Raw genomic sequence first — 14,766 nt, forward strand, 5'->3', positions numbered from 1 at the left:
AATCTGCTTTGTAGTCAAAGCACTTCAAGCTAAATTTCCATTAGTACTGATATATCTGCATGGGTGCAGCCATGCTTTCTTACCCAGTTCTGATCACTGGCACAACAGCTGGGAGAATGACAGCCAGCATAGTGAGGTATGGCCAAGGAATACGACAAAGCTATCTCACACAAAAAATCAAAGCATGACTTTGGCTTCATAAGCACAATACCCTAACAATCTAACCAAGCCTAATACTATAAAAACACAAAACTTTACACTTGTGTTTCTCCAGCTGACAGATTCAAGAATTACATACATAATTTCAAACTATAAACCATTTATTCCAAGCATTTGCCATGCAATGTATCACAGCATTCTCACTAGAAATATATCACTTAAGAACCATGCCCTATAAAGATACATGACATGTGCTTGAAGACAATAAAGAGAAGCCTTCAGTCAAAACTGACCAAAGAGTAATGTCGATCAAGGCCAAAATTTCCGTCCAATAACAAACTAAGTCTGGCTAGTAACAGATAATTTTAACAGACATAAAGTACTAGCAGTATTATACTTAAAAGCTCCCTCTTAAAACTCCACTAACAAGACAGAAAAGGAACACAAAGGCATACTCCCAAGAGGGAAAACAGACCAAGAGAAAGCAGGTGTATGAGTGAAAAACCTAGCAGGCAAAAAACAAACAAAATACAAAAAAACCAAGCACCTGCAATAGAAGAAAGCCAAGGAGAAGCTTTTGCAACATAGAACCTGAATAAACTTAAGAAATGGAAGCAGGAGTACCTGTAAAATTAGGGATGGCGATGAACAGAGAACAGGATTGGCTGAAAACCTGTACAAAAGCAATTAGACCACCACCAGTCAGCACAGCCAGGCAACTCTCCTTCTCTAACCCCAGCAGCAGAAGACTGGAGATTTATTCTCAGGAGAGTCTGAAAAGAGACTCTACCTTAAGAAATAGGTAAGTAAACTATCGGATCAGTCTCATAGTCTAATCAGCCTAATAGTCTAACATCCAACTAATAAGAGTTCAAAGAGAGGAAAAAGTGGAAGAAATTGTCAAAGCACACAAGAAGAGTTACAAGAACTTAGACATGAGTTCAGGTTAGAGATTATCAAGTGTAATAAAAATATTAAATAAAAATAAACACGTACCAATGCATAGCACTGTGAAATCTCAAACCACTGGTAATAAAGATTAGATCTTAACATCTTCAAGAATAAGAAAGTCACATACAAAGGAATAATAAATAATATAGCATCATTCTTTTCAACAGCAACACTGTAAGCCAGAAGATTATGGAGTAAAGCAGTCAAAATACTGAAGTAAAATGATTCACAATTTAGTCTTCTAACCCCCACCAAACTACTAATAAAGCTTTAGAACATTTTTAGACAAACAAAAAATTTACATCTCCTTTACCTTCTTGCTCATGAAACTAGTAGAAGAAATGTTTCACCAAAATAGGAGTAAACAAAGTACAGGTAACCCCCGTATAACATGGCATATCTATGACACGGTTTAGCTCTAACACGGTTTGAGAATTGAGGGAAACCCTTGTATAACACGCATCCTAGAACACGGTTTCACTCTAACACGGTTTGAGAATTGAGGGAAACCCTTGCACAACACGGCATCCTAGAATACGGTTTCACTCTAACATGGTTTGAGAATTAGAGAAATCCCTGAACAACACGGAGCATAATAAGGGCTTTTAAGAGCAAAAGATATCTCATTTGAAATTTTTCATTTGAGTGTGCATGTCATATAAGATTTGACTGCAGAATTTAAAATCCATTTTGTTCGTGGAGTATTAACTTCTGAGGATGAAGATATCTTGTCAAAAAGAAAATGCCCTCGGTTAATGGTGCTTAGCAGTGATGACGAAGAAACTATTATTTAATACATATTAATATGTTATACTTTTGGTGAAAACTGCTTTAATAAAGATATTTGTCTAATTATAAAAATGTAATAGTATGCTTTTTTAATTTTTGGAACCTAACCCTAGCCCCCTTTTTTGTACTAGCTCTTTGTTTCGTGTAACACAGATTCGCATAACATGTCATTTTTTAGGAACCTAACAACCATGTTATGTGGGGGTTACTGTAATAGGAAGACTTGAAACAAGGAGAGGTAAAAGGAACTCCCAGAATGATAATATTGAAAGGAAGTTCCAGGCTGACAGCTGACCTTGAAAAACAACCAGCCTGGGCTGGAACAAGAAAGAAAACTCCAGAGGAATGGCTCCAAGAAAATGAAACTGATAGACTATCTGATGGGTAAAAGCATACTGAGAAAGTTATACTTCTGCTGGAAAATCAGAAAATACATTTTTCAAAGTTACAAAGAAAACATACAAAATGAAAAAAGGGAAGGGGATTTATTAACTCCAAGGAAAATAAAAACTGGTATAAGGAAACAATCAGCACACTACAAGGCTCGAGTACAAACAGAATTTTTAATTAATAAAAATTGATCGAATCACTAGAAAGGAGTACGGGACCTGAAATATGTGAGGATTTAGATTTCTTACACTCATCCCCCATTTCCAACAGTAGAAAATCAGTATATAATATTTAAAACTGAAAAATGAATAGCATAATAAATATATTATTAGGAAATACGAAGATCAACATCAGAAATAACTAAAAGAAGTGAAACTGATTAGTTCTAAGGAGTAGAAATGGGAATAGAGAGGTGGAGAAGGAAGAATGCTGTTTTTTTTTTAAATATATTACTTTGGGCCGGCCCAGTGGCTCAGGTAGTTGGAGCACTATGCTCCTAATGCTGAGGTCACCGGTTTGATTCCCACATGGACCAGTGAGCTGCACCCTCTACAGCTAAGATTGTGAACAACAGCTCTCCCAGGAGCAGGGCTGCCGTGGGCAGCCGGAGGTTGGCATGAGCTGCTGAGTGCTTCCGCGGGCCCGCAGCCAGTGTGAGTGGCCAGCAACCACCATGAGCGGCCGGTGGCCAGCAGCCAGTGTGAGCTGCCATGGGCTACCATGTGCTGCGATGAGCGGCTGGTGGCCAGCGTGAGCTGCTGTGAGCTGCTGACCGGTGACCGACTGCCTCAGCCAGGGGGATCGCAAGCCTCATAATACCAGCATGGGCCAGGGAGCTGTGTCCTACACAACTAGACTGAGAAACAAAGGCTTGACCGGGGTGGGGGGGAGGCGGAAGAAGGGGGGAAGGGAAAACCTGGTCTTACAATAAAAAAATATATAATAATAATTTTAAAGGCCTAGAATGAATGTTCCTTGCTGCACTGATTATAAACCAGTAATTGTTAATGTAAAACTCCATTAAATTATACCTGCCAAGTAATACTTTTATCAAAAATAAGGGAGACTCTTCCCTTTTGCGGCCATCGCTGAAGCGCCAGCGGCCAAAATGAAGTTCAACCCCTTTGTGACTTCTGACCGGAGCAAGAACCGTAAAAGACATTTCAATGCACCTTCCCACATTCACAGGAAGATTATGTCTTCTCTTTCCAAAGAGCTGAGACAGAAGTACAATGTTCGATCCATGCCCATCCGAAAGGATGATGAAGTTCAGGTTGTCCGAGGACACTACAAAGGGCAGCAAATTGGCAAAGTAGTCCAGGTTTACAGGAAGAAATATGTCATCTACATTGAACGAGTGCAGCGGGAGAAGGCAAATGGCACGACAGTTCATGTGGGCATTCACCCCAGCAAGGTGGTTATCACTAGACTAAAGCTGGACAAAGACCGCAAAAAGATCCTTGAACGGAAATCCAAATCTCGCCAAGTAGGAAAGGAAAAGGGCAAATATAAGGAAGAAACAATTGAGAAAATGCAGGAATAAAGTAATCTTATATACAGCTTTCATTAAAAACTGTTAAAATGAAAAAAAAAAAAGGGAGAAAGACAAAGCGATTTAATCAAAATAAGAAACCATCACAATAACAATTTAATGACTCAGAAGACTGAAAATTTGCTTCCCATTAAAAAGCAGTTGAATCGAAGTATTTCAAAATCATGTCTAGTGGTGGACAGGTGTCTCAGTTGGTTAGAGCGCGAGCTCTCGGCAACGGGGCTGCCGGTTCGATTCCCACATGGGCCAGTGAGCTGAGCCCTCCGCAACTAGAATGAAGTCAATGAGCTGCCGCTCAGCTTCCGGGCGGCCAGACGGCTCAGTTGGTTGGAGCGCGGGCTCTCAACCATAAGGTTGCCGGTTCAACTCCCTCGAGGGATGATGGGCTGTGCCCCCTGCAAATAACAATAGCAACTGGACCTGGAGCTGAGCTGCGCCCTCCACAACTAAGATTGAAAGGACAACAACTTGACTTGGAAAAGTCCTGGAAGTACACACTGTTCCCCAATAAAGTCCTGTTCCCCTTCCCCAATGATAAAAAAATCTTTAAAAAAAAAAAAAATCATGTCTATAATAACACACTCAAAAGTTGCTCATCAGGGGCCGGCCCGGTGGTTCAGGCGGTTAGAGCTCCATGCTCCTAAATCCGAAGGCTGCTGGTTCGATTCCCACATGGGCCAGTGGGCTCTCAACCACAAGGTTGCCAGTTCAATTCCTCGAGTCCCGCAAGGGATGGTGGGCTCCGCCCCCTGCAACTAAAATTGAACACAGCACCTTGATCTGAGCTGCCTCCCAGATGGCTCAGTTGGTTGGAGTGCGTCCTCTCAACCACAAGGTTGCCAATTTGATTTCTCGACTCCCACAAGGGATGGTGGGCTGTGCTCCCTGCAACTAGCAACGGCAACTGGACGTGGAGCTGAGCTGCGCCCTCCACAACTAAGACTGAAAGAACAACAACTTGAAGCTGAACGGCACCCTCCACAACTAAAATTGAAAGGACAACAACTTGACTTGGAGAAAAGTCCTGGGAAGTACACACTGTTCCCAATAAAGTCCTGTTCCCCTTCCCCAATAAAATCTTAAAAAAAAAAAAAAAAAAAAGAAAGTTGCTCATCAGCTGTCAGCCAAAAAAAATTTTTAAAGGCATACCTAATAAACTAAAAATATCAGAACTTTGAATATTTTCTGCAGTTTTCAGCCTGAGCCTCTTGCTAAAAAGCAAAATGGCATGCTGATGAAATAGTCACCCAATGATAGAGGTCAGAACAGTGGTTACTTCTGAGGAGAAGTACTGGGAGGGAGATAATGTTCTAGAGTGCTGTAAATGTTCTATTATATATCTTGATCTGGGTAGTGGTTCCACAAGTGTACACCTATATAAAGATTTATCCAACTGTACATCGAGAGACAGCAATCTCACTGTGACATTTCGGGAACAAAAGATTATGAAATATAAACAAAATTACTACAAGTTAAAATTTGTCTGCCTTTTATCTTTAAATCTTCAGTTTTATAAGCATTCTCAAAGGTTAGGGGAAAGAACTGTCCGTGGGGACTTAAAGGTAAGACTACAATAAGCCTCAGGACAATCAAACTTAACCTTTAATCAATATATTTGCAATACATTTTCTAAGTACTTGAACAAGATATTAGTATTTTCCCTTTGCACAAAAAGGAATTGGATTTTTCAAGACAGCGTTAAACAGTCCAGATGACAAATGTTACATAGAATTGTGAACAAGGTATTCATATTAGGTTACTTCTAAAGCCCCTTTCTAATTTTGAAATCCTATAACTCTGTAAAACCAACAATGCAACCTAATTTACCATCAGAGTAAACCTAATGTTTATCTTTTAATTGTCAAAAAAGAGAATTCTTAAAACAAATTTTTTACCCTAATGGTTCACTACAAGATACAAACCCACCCTTCAAATCCACTGTAATTTGCCCTTTGGTATCATAAGATTTTCATACAACTGAAGTAGAAAATTCTTAGCACAGTGCTTAATTACTGACATCATTCCCGAACTGATAAAACAAACCTAGAACTGTATTTTAGTATAAGATTACATTTCCCAGAATTATTAGTATGAAAAATTTTTTTTAGAGAATTCTGACCTGATGTTAATTTTAAAACGTATTATAAAAAGTAATTTTAATTATCGCTTTTTTCCATGAAAGTAAAACCTTCCAAAATTAACTGCAATTTAAATGAGAATAAAAGTTTATTTCAAAATAGTATATCAATCATAGGATATGCAAGGCCACAGAAAAAAGTGGTTTTGCAGAATTCCTCAGATAATCAAGCTGTCTTCACTCACAAGTTACAACAGTCGTAGATTTTTACTACTGTATAACAAAATATGTCTTCAAAGTATTTAATAAACGAATAAACCCTGGTGCAGGTCAGTTAGTTTTTTTTTTATTTTTTCATAATATAATGTTATAAAGTTAACCTAAATTTAAGCAAAAAGGTGAAGTCTAAACACTTCACCTTTAATTTTTTGAGCTATTGTTCATTCTACTGGATAATGCTGACCTCAGTTATCCATTAACGCTATTACAGGTATTAATGCAACTGATATGAAAACCACATGTAAGAATCTGTTTAATATACCAAATTTACAATTAATAAATCGGAAAAAAGATAACAAGTTCAACATAAGACATTATACACTCAACACAAAATACTGGTAGGTTTGTGTCATTTTTTTTGCATTATTGTGTCTCACAAAGCCTACTAATCTGAGTGAATCATTAAATATTAATATCATAATAAATTATAAAGTAGTTTATTTGACAAATAACTTTTAGATCTCTCACTTCCATTTAGTCACGCTTGCATTTCATTATTAAACAAATCCTACACAGGAAGTGATGTTTTCCATCTAGTTTATTTGAAACTCCTAACTTTATAAAGTCACTAATCTCTGCTCCAATTTCTAAACCAAGTAAAAGCCTCACCTTGCTCAAAGCATACAGATCCAGGATTTTTCTCTCCACCACAGGGATCTTCAAAGTAGATCCTTGAAGTTCCCAAAATTTTGCTAGTTGATCTAAGAAGTCCAGTCTCACTCTGGTCATTGCCTAAGATTAAAATACAGAAATTAGAAATATGTTACAGTTGAGGGCCGGCCCGGTGGCTCAGGCGGTTAGAGCTCCGTGCTCCTAACTCCGAAGGCTGCCGGTTCGATTCCCACATGGGCCAGTGGGCTCTCAACCACAAGGTTGCCAGTTCAATTCCTTGAGTCCCGCAAGGGATGGTGGGCTCTGCCCCCTGCAACTAAGATTGAACACGGCACCTTGAGCTGAGCTGCCTCCCGGATGGCTCAGTTGGTTGGAGCGCGGGCTCTCAACCACAAGGTTGCCAGTTCAATTCCTCGGTGGGCAGCGCCCCCTGCAACTAAAATTGAACACGGCACCTTGAGCTGAGCTGCCGCTGAGCTCCCGGATGGCTCAGTTGGTTGGAGCCTGTCCTCTCAACCACATGGTTGCCGGTTCGACTCCCGCAAGGGATGGTGGGCTGTGCCCCCTGCAACTAGCAACGGCAACTGGACCTGGAGCTGAGCTGCGCCCTCCACAACTAAGACTGAAAGAACAACAACTTGAAGCTGAACAGAACCCCCCACAACTAAGATTGAAAGGACAACAATTTGACCATTGTTCCCCAATAAAGTCCTGTTAAAAAAAAAAAAAAAAAAAAAAAAAAAAGTTAAAAAGAAATATGTTACAGTTGAAAATAAATGTGTTTTATTTAATAAAGATATTCATTTCTCTAAAAAAATTCACTTTACATTATTACTTAGTCCAACCTTGTAAAGCAAGCTAATAATAAAGCAAAATATTTCTAATAAACTTTATTCATTAAAGTAAAAACAGTTACTCTAAAATATGTGAACAGTTCTCCTATTACCAATCAAAGCAATTTTTGGAAGTTTGCTTAACTTTAAGCTAATTAGAAAATTTAGCAAATCGGATTATTTTATTTCTAAGCATTTTGAATCTGCCATTTCATCTGCAGATAATATACATACTTAAGATACACTAACTCTCTACCTCATTGATATTAAGATCCTTTGTGAAGTATCTAATTACAAGAGACTTAAGGAAATAAAATATGTATTAAAATCTCAGGAAATGTTTTAGGAGCATGAAGAGAAAAACAAAAGAAACCTCAGCATGACATATTAAGCCTTAGCTAAAATTTCTCTTTTGTACTCTGAAACAGTGTTTAACCACACTGAGGAATCTTCTGAAAATCTGGCATAGGGGGCTGGGTATAAAAGGTGCAAGGATTAAGAAATACAAATTGGTAATTACAAAGTAGTCATAGGGATGTAAAGTACAGCATAAGGAATATAGTCAATAATATTGTAATAATTATGTATGGTGCCAGGTTGGTTCCAGACTTATCAGGGGGATCACTTTGTCAGTTATATAAATGTCTGACCACTATGCTGTACTTCTGAAACTAACATAAAATACTGAATATCAATTGTAATTGACAATTAAAAAAAGGTATTTCAGATAAGTGGAATCATTGAAAAATAAACACAAAATCTGACAGACAAGAAAAACAATGCTTTAGAGAGATTAGTAATAGTCAAAGTCAGATCTTAATCAGATTAACAGTTCTGGAAAAGTTCTTTTAAAGCTCCCCCAAAAAAAAACCTCTGAAAACTAAGTGTTTTTTTAATATTTATAGAATTTTAAAAACCATTTTCCAAAGACCACAGGAGGCAGGATCTTCCAACATTAACAAAATATTTTAGAATAATAAACACTGAAGAAAGTACAACTTAAGAATTCCAGATCTTTGACACTAACTAAGCTATGAAAAATAAGGCTTGAGATAGTCTCCCATAATCCCAGTTAAGTGGAAAAACTATAACAGCCACCTGAAACAATTTTTTTAATCAGAAATTTCCTTCCATTCAATCCCAATTAACTCACATGAATTCTGAGCCCTCGTGCATGAGTTTCTCAAAGTTCTCTACCTGGAGCCCTGACATAAAGATTGAAGCAGGAGGCAGAAGTGGTGATGTAACACTCACCTCAAGTTCATTCAGGCGCTGGACTCTGGGAGTGAATCGAAAGCTTTTTACTTCACATGCAAATGGAGGTTGCCAATCCTAAATAGAAAGATTGTTAAGCATATTGGTATACAAGCAAGGAATGCATTATTCCTTCTTTTAATTTAAGGGGTGAGTTGTCAGAAATCATGATGATAACAACAATGTATAAGTCTTCCTTATTGTAGAGACAGAAAGAGTAATATTTTTAGTATCTCCAATTACGTATCTCTAACATTCTTAGTATTAAAATTATTTTATCTATAAATCGTCAAATCTCACCAGTCCCATTATTTACAGCCTACAATTACATCCCCAGTTACTCAAGTGGTATGCAGTGAGCATATGTATCTCAATAGTGTCCAGTAAACATTCAAGTTTACAAATTAAAAAGGAAAACAGAATTTGAAAGAAACAAAAAAGGATACAATTAAAGATTAAAAAGTAGTATTTTAATGTGCTTATATAATTGGGTAATGTTTCTTTCATTCGTGTGTAATGTGACACAGCACTTTACAGTCTACGTTATATAAATGTTTTGTTCAAACCCCAGCTTCTGGGCACCCAAGTATTAAAAAAATAAATAAAAATAAGCAAACCCACTAGAACAAGGACAATTTCCAGATTGGGGACGTGGTATAACTGAAATGAGATAGCATATTTCAAGTAGGGTTCTAGAGAACATAGCTTGATTTGGCCTAAATAATAAATATGTTTAAAAATCTGGGTACTACAAAAATTTATCTTACCTTGGAAACTAAAGAAATCCACAAATACTGAAATGAAATTAATTGAAATTTTCAATAACGTGACTATATATAAAGTCTGTCAACCTTCTTTTAAGTAGTAAAAAAAGTATATTGTTTGGGGTTTTTGTCTTTAACCAAAAGGGACCTTGAACAGAGTTTCCAATTCATGAAGACAACAGAGTAGATGAAAATATGGGTTAGGAAACACTGCAGTGCTTAAGTTTTTTGTCAATATTAGGTAATTTTGATAGAAAAAGAGTTAAGTGAAGCTTTTGGAGGATGGCAATGCAAATATCATCACTCATCATAGCAATTATCTGTTAATGCTTTGCTTCTAAATAACAGTCTATAATCTTAATCAAATTCATTTATTATAATGGGAGTGGCATGTCTGGGTTTTAGAAGCAAACAGATTGAGCTGGGTACAAAATCTACTTTGCCACATGCCCCAAATCATACATTTCATAACTTATCCAGACCTGCATCATCTATAAATTGAGACTTTATTTACCTACTAGGGCTTCAAAGAACATTAAATGAAGTAAGTGCTAAATTAGTTTCTCCCTCCTCCCACCCATCTAAACTTTTTATTTACTGTGGTGCACACCACTATAGTAGTCTGGTTAGAGCAGCTGTTTTTTAAAATGCAACATGGGTAACGGTACTTAATATTTTATTTTTATTACTAGTAGACAAAACATAAAGCAAGGCATCCCTTTAAAAAGCACTAAGGCACAAACTTGAATATGCATTAAGAATCATCTGCAAGCTTCCCAGCTCCTGAGTGAATGGATTAACTTATGGTCACCTCTTCTCTGCTTTGGTTTGTTTGGAATCTAAATAAAACGACTTTACGACGGGAAAAAAAATCACGTGCGAATGCTTGCGAGCAAAGCAGATTCTAGACCTTCCACATTCAGAAACGATTATAATTCCAGTCTGGGAACCGAGCCTAGCAATCTGCAGGTGCACCAGGGACATCATTTGGAAAGCGCTGGTCTAATGGGTCAAGAAATCCTTTGACCTTGACCAAATCACTCCACCTCTTGAGGCACTATTTCCCCCAAACAAGGAGTAGTATCTGCTTTCCTTACCTTAAAGACTGAGAATAATTAACCTATAGGCAAACCCAGGTATTTGCAATAATTGCGATTCGTAAATCTTTGACCCATGGATCCCTTTATCAAAATATTTCAACGTTTTCTTCCACATGCATCACTGACAAATTCTTCCTAAACCTCTACACTTTCAAAATTAAATGCTGTCCCTTCTCTTTCACGGGGGAATACTTTTTCATTGCGGCAGTAATCAGTCTGGGGTTCTTGTTTGGTGATACCATCCTAGGGGACAACTAGAGCTCAAATTACCGTCTAAGAAATCTTAGCCCTGAGATGAGGCCTGCAAATATTTAGTAAATTAAGCGTTCATAGGGCTGGGATAAATAGCCGACGGAGGGCAGTTTTTACTATCGTACCGTAACAAGGACTGAACATGAGTGTAGGACGTGTCATGCCATAATTCTTCAAACACCTTAACCGCCAACGAAAGGCCTAAAGCCTTGTCATCCTTGCCCACAATCCAAAGAAGAAAAGTATCAGTTCCCGAGTTCTAGGCGGAAAGGCCCCAGGGACACCACTCTCGCGTTCAGACAAGCCTATATCAAAAGAAACCAAGGCAAAAATATCCAGAAACTTGGCTTCTAGTTGTTGAGAAAAATGAAGGACAGCAAATATGAAAGGGCAGAAGGAGCGGAAGAGTACAGCTAAACCAAGTGTATCGACTCCCCCACTCTCTCTTCTCCCCGCTCCTCAGAGGCCGGTACCTTGGGCGGTCGGATTTTGCAGATGCCGGTTTTCTCTGCCAGAGGCCGGATGCGGCCGATAAAGCTGAGCGGGTCTGTGAACTCCTCCCAGCTGGGCTCAAAGACTGGGCACTCCGGGGGTGGCACGAACTCCGCCGCGTAGCCCCCCGTCCCCACGCCCGCCATGGCAATACCCAGGGGGCCCCAGTGGGGAAAACAGGTGGAGAAAGGCTGGCTGAAGCCCACCAAATCCGTTCACGTCCCCTGACAGGGGCCGAAGCTCATCTTCTCGGACAAGAACTGCTCAACACAGGAACCCCAGAATCGCTTCCTCCTCTCGTTTGTTATTGTTTCCTTCGGGGCTTTTCCTCACGGGGCCAGGACTTTCCGGAAGTTAACGTACTGTAAAATCCCTCCGCCACCCCAAGAAACAGAATCCCTCCGCGGCAACGCGACGCCTCGTGAACCACCGTCCTTCTCCCTCCCTTCCCCCGCAGCCCAGCGTTGTTCCTTGTCTCCTTGTCCGTGAAAGTTCCGCGCTGTCCGACCAGTGCAAGCCGCACACCTTGAAGGTCCCGCGAGCTCGCCTGAGACGAGAAGCCCTCGGAAGGAGTCAGCACGCGCTCTTCCGGCGCGGAGGAATGTGTAATGGCCCGTAGGGCAGAGGTTCTGCTTCCGGTGAGGTGGGTCGGGTTCCCCTTTGTGTATAAATGGACGGAAAAATAAACCCAGGTTAACCCTACTTTACTGCTAATGCTTCGTGGCTTGATTTAACCTACTTGTCTGACATTTTCCAAGTAACTAACCTTTTCAGTTTTCTCTCTTTTTTTTCTTTTTTTTTTTTTTTTTTTAAGTCTTCTGACTGTTAGTGTCTCTTGACCACTTTATGTCTCCATGACAACAAGTTCGGGTGGAACCCATGCCCCAAATCCTGCGGGCCGGCAGAATTACGTTTTGCCCGCATAGGACCAGCGGCTCTTGACCTTGCTTTTCCAACAGTTGCCAACCCCCAAGTCATCGCAACAGCAATCACTTTCCTGTAGCACCACATACTCAGTAATCCTTTCTCAATTTGGTGTAAAAGTTATCGCAACTGTTCTGACCTTGCCTGTCAAAAATCTCTGTGCCTGTGTCCATCACCACTTCCTCCAAATCGTGGCGAATAACGCAGAAAGGACTAAAGAAATCGTGAGAGTGTAGTTCCTGGTATTTGTTGAAAAGACTTACTTCCCTGGGCTCGTTCTCATACTCCCTGTGCTCTCAGCTACCCCCAGGACCTAAATTGCCAACTATGGCTGATGACTCTCAAATCTCTATTTCCATCCTAGGCTTCTCTCCTAAATTGTAAGGCAGTACATGTAGCTACCTACTAGACAACTCCAGTTGGTAAACTTAAAGTACCATGAACTCACAGTTAATCCCCCACTGTTTTTTCGGTGTTTCCAGTTTCCATGACTTCATCCATCTACTCAGTTGCCGGAGCCAAAAATCTAAAATAATCCTTAACTTCTGCTCGGTTAATACCCCTGTACAATTGTGTTTCAAGACTGGAGATTCTAAAAGTCTTAAATCCACCCACGTCTCTCCATCTTTATCACTGTCCTAATTGAAATTCTTTCTCATCTGAACTATGTTAACAGCTCCGTTCTTGCCCCTGTCAAATCTCCCTGCATTCAGTTGTCAGATTGCTTTGTCTAAAATCTGTAATTCATCTTGTCATTTTTCATTGCTAAACTCAACACCTCCAAACGAATTATTATTTGCTGTCCTACTCCCAACCTTCATCTCATACACTTCTCCACACGCTACACAGAAATTTTTGTAGTGGTTTTAATGCACCATACTTTCACCTCTGAGCCTTTATAAATAATATTTCCTCTGTTGGAACATATTTGTACTCCTGACCCCACCCCACAGTTTCCCATATCCCCTTTCTGACTAAATTTCTACTCCTCCTCCATTATCAACTTAAAGACCACTTCCTCTGGAAAGCCATTCGTAATACTCTAAATTTGTTTAGTCAGCAGGAGCCTGTACTTTCTTTTCAAACTTTTTGAAATTGCTTGTTTAATTGCCTTTCTTCCACAGACTGTAAGCTATACGAAGTCAGGGGAAGTGTCTGTCTTACTGACTTTTTAACCCCAGCTCCTAGAATAGTGCTCGGTATTTAGAATGTGTGCAATAAATATCTGTTGAACGAATGAATAGATCCACCCAATAAATTTACCTTGTGTTTCATTGCCTCATCCTACATTTGCATACTATAAATTTTATTTGAGACTCTACTAGGATATGATATATATAGTATCCCTCCATTTGATTATAGCACCCACAAAAGTTAATGCCCAGTTGCTCATATCCACCAATCTAAACCCCATACACAAACACTTTGAGGGGATAGTTCTGTTTGTTAGCCTTTGTTGTGTAACAAACCATCTCAAAACTTCGTGGATGAAAATGAAAACTTTATTATTACAATTCTATGGGCTGGCAATCCGGTGATCTCATGGTTTCACCTGGGATCATTCATGCTGTTACAGTCATCTGACAGCTTGACTGCAATTGGAGGATCCAAGATGACCTCACTCACATGTCTGGCATGTTGGCTGGGAAGGCTCAGTTCACATGACTTCTCATCCTTGGTAAGGTAGACAGGGCTTTTTCATAGCATGTCATCTTAACATTCCAAGAGTATGACAGTGGATGCCTAGGCCTAAAGTCTAGACTCCAAAATATATAAGGTCACTTCTATCACATTCTGTTGATCAAAGCAAGTCATACGGCGAGCCCTGATTCAAGAGGGTAGTAAAATTATTTCCATTTCTTGACAGGAAGAGCAACAACATAACATTGCAAAGAGATGTAGAGAAAGAAAGGTGTGATTCATTACATACAATTATAATGATACACAGCAAAATCGAAGATTTTTTACTACTTAAATCTGGACACCATATTATTCACACACAAAAGGAGAAATAATGAAATTCTAAGTAAAACAAATAATATTGAAATAATTAATTTCATGAAATACTGAATTAAAATATAATGGTTTTGCTTTATTATTAGAGCAGCAAGGCCCTGATAGACCCTCAGTATAAGCACAAACTTGTGAAAGGTTTGATCCCGTTTATTTCCTGTTATTCTTTCAAGTAATACTTTATACCTATTATTTTAAACTATTTCCCTGGTAGAGTATAAAATCATAGAGTAAGATTCTCAGTCATTTTTATTTGCTTTGATACTCCTGAGATATCTGTAGCAGTCTCTCCTGCTAACCGTGAGTCTATAAGAGAAGGGCCGTA

The 14,766-nt window shown here is 39.1% G+C and overlaps 1 protein-coding gene and 1 pseudogene across 1 annotated transcript in view; one reads left to right on the forward strand and one right to left on the reverse strand.

The window, feature by feature from the left end:
- Nucleotides 1-12,104, reverse strand: part of KDM5A (lysine demethylase 5A) — a 72,088-nt gene extending 59,984 nt beyond the window's left edge. The window contains exons 1-3 of the mRNA XM_019711317.3: nucleotides 11,486-12,104; nucleotides 8,897-8,974; nucleotides 6,807-6,929 (exon numbers count right to left, since the gene is read on the reverse strand). Of these exons, the coding sequence (XP_019566876.1) occupies nucleotides 6,807-6,929; nucleotides 8,897-8,974; nucleotides 11,486-11,650 (366 nt within the window). The 5' untranslated portion in view covers nucleotides 11,651-12,104. The remainder of the gene's footprint in view (nucleotides 1-6,806; nucleotides 6,930-8,896; nucleotides 8,975-11,485) is intronic.
- On the forward strand, nucleotides 3,341-3,885 carry LOC109434415 (large ribosomal subunit protein uL24 pseudogene; annotated as a pseudogene).
- Nucleotides 12,105-14,766: the final 2,662 nt, after the last annotated feature.

The sequence above is a fragment of the Rhinolophus sinicus genome, chromosome 1, assembly GCF_057876585.1.
Source record: "Rhinolophus sinicus isolate RSI-liver-muscle chromosome 1, RSI-T2T, whole genome shotgun sequence".
Classification (NCBI taxonomy): Eukaryota; Metazoa; Chordata; class Mammalia; order Chiroptera; family Rhinolophidae; genus Rhinolophus; species Rhinolophus sinicus.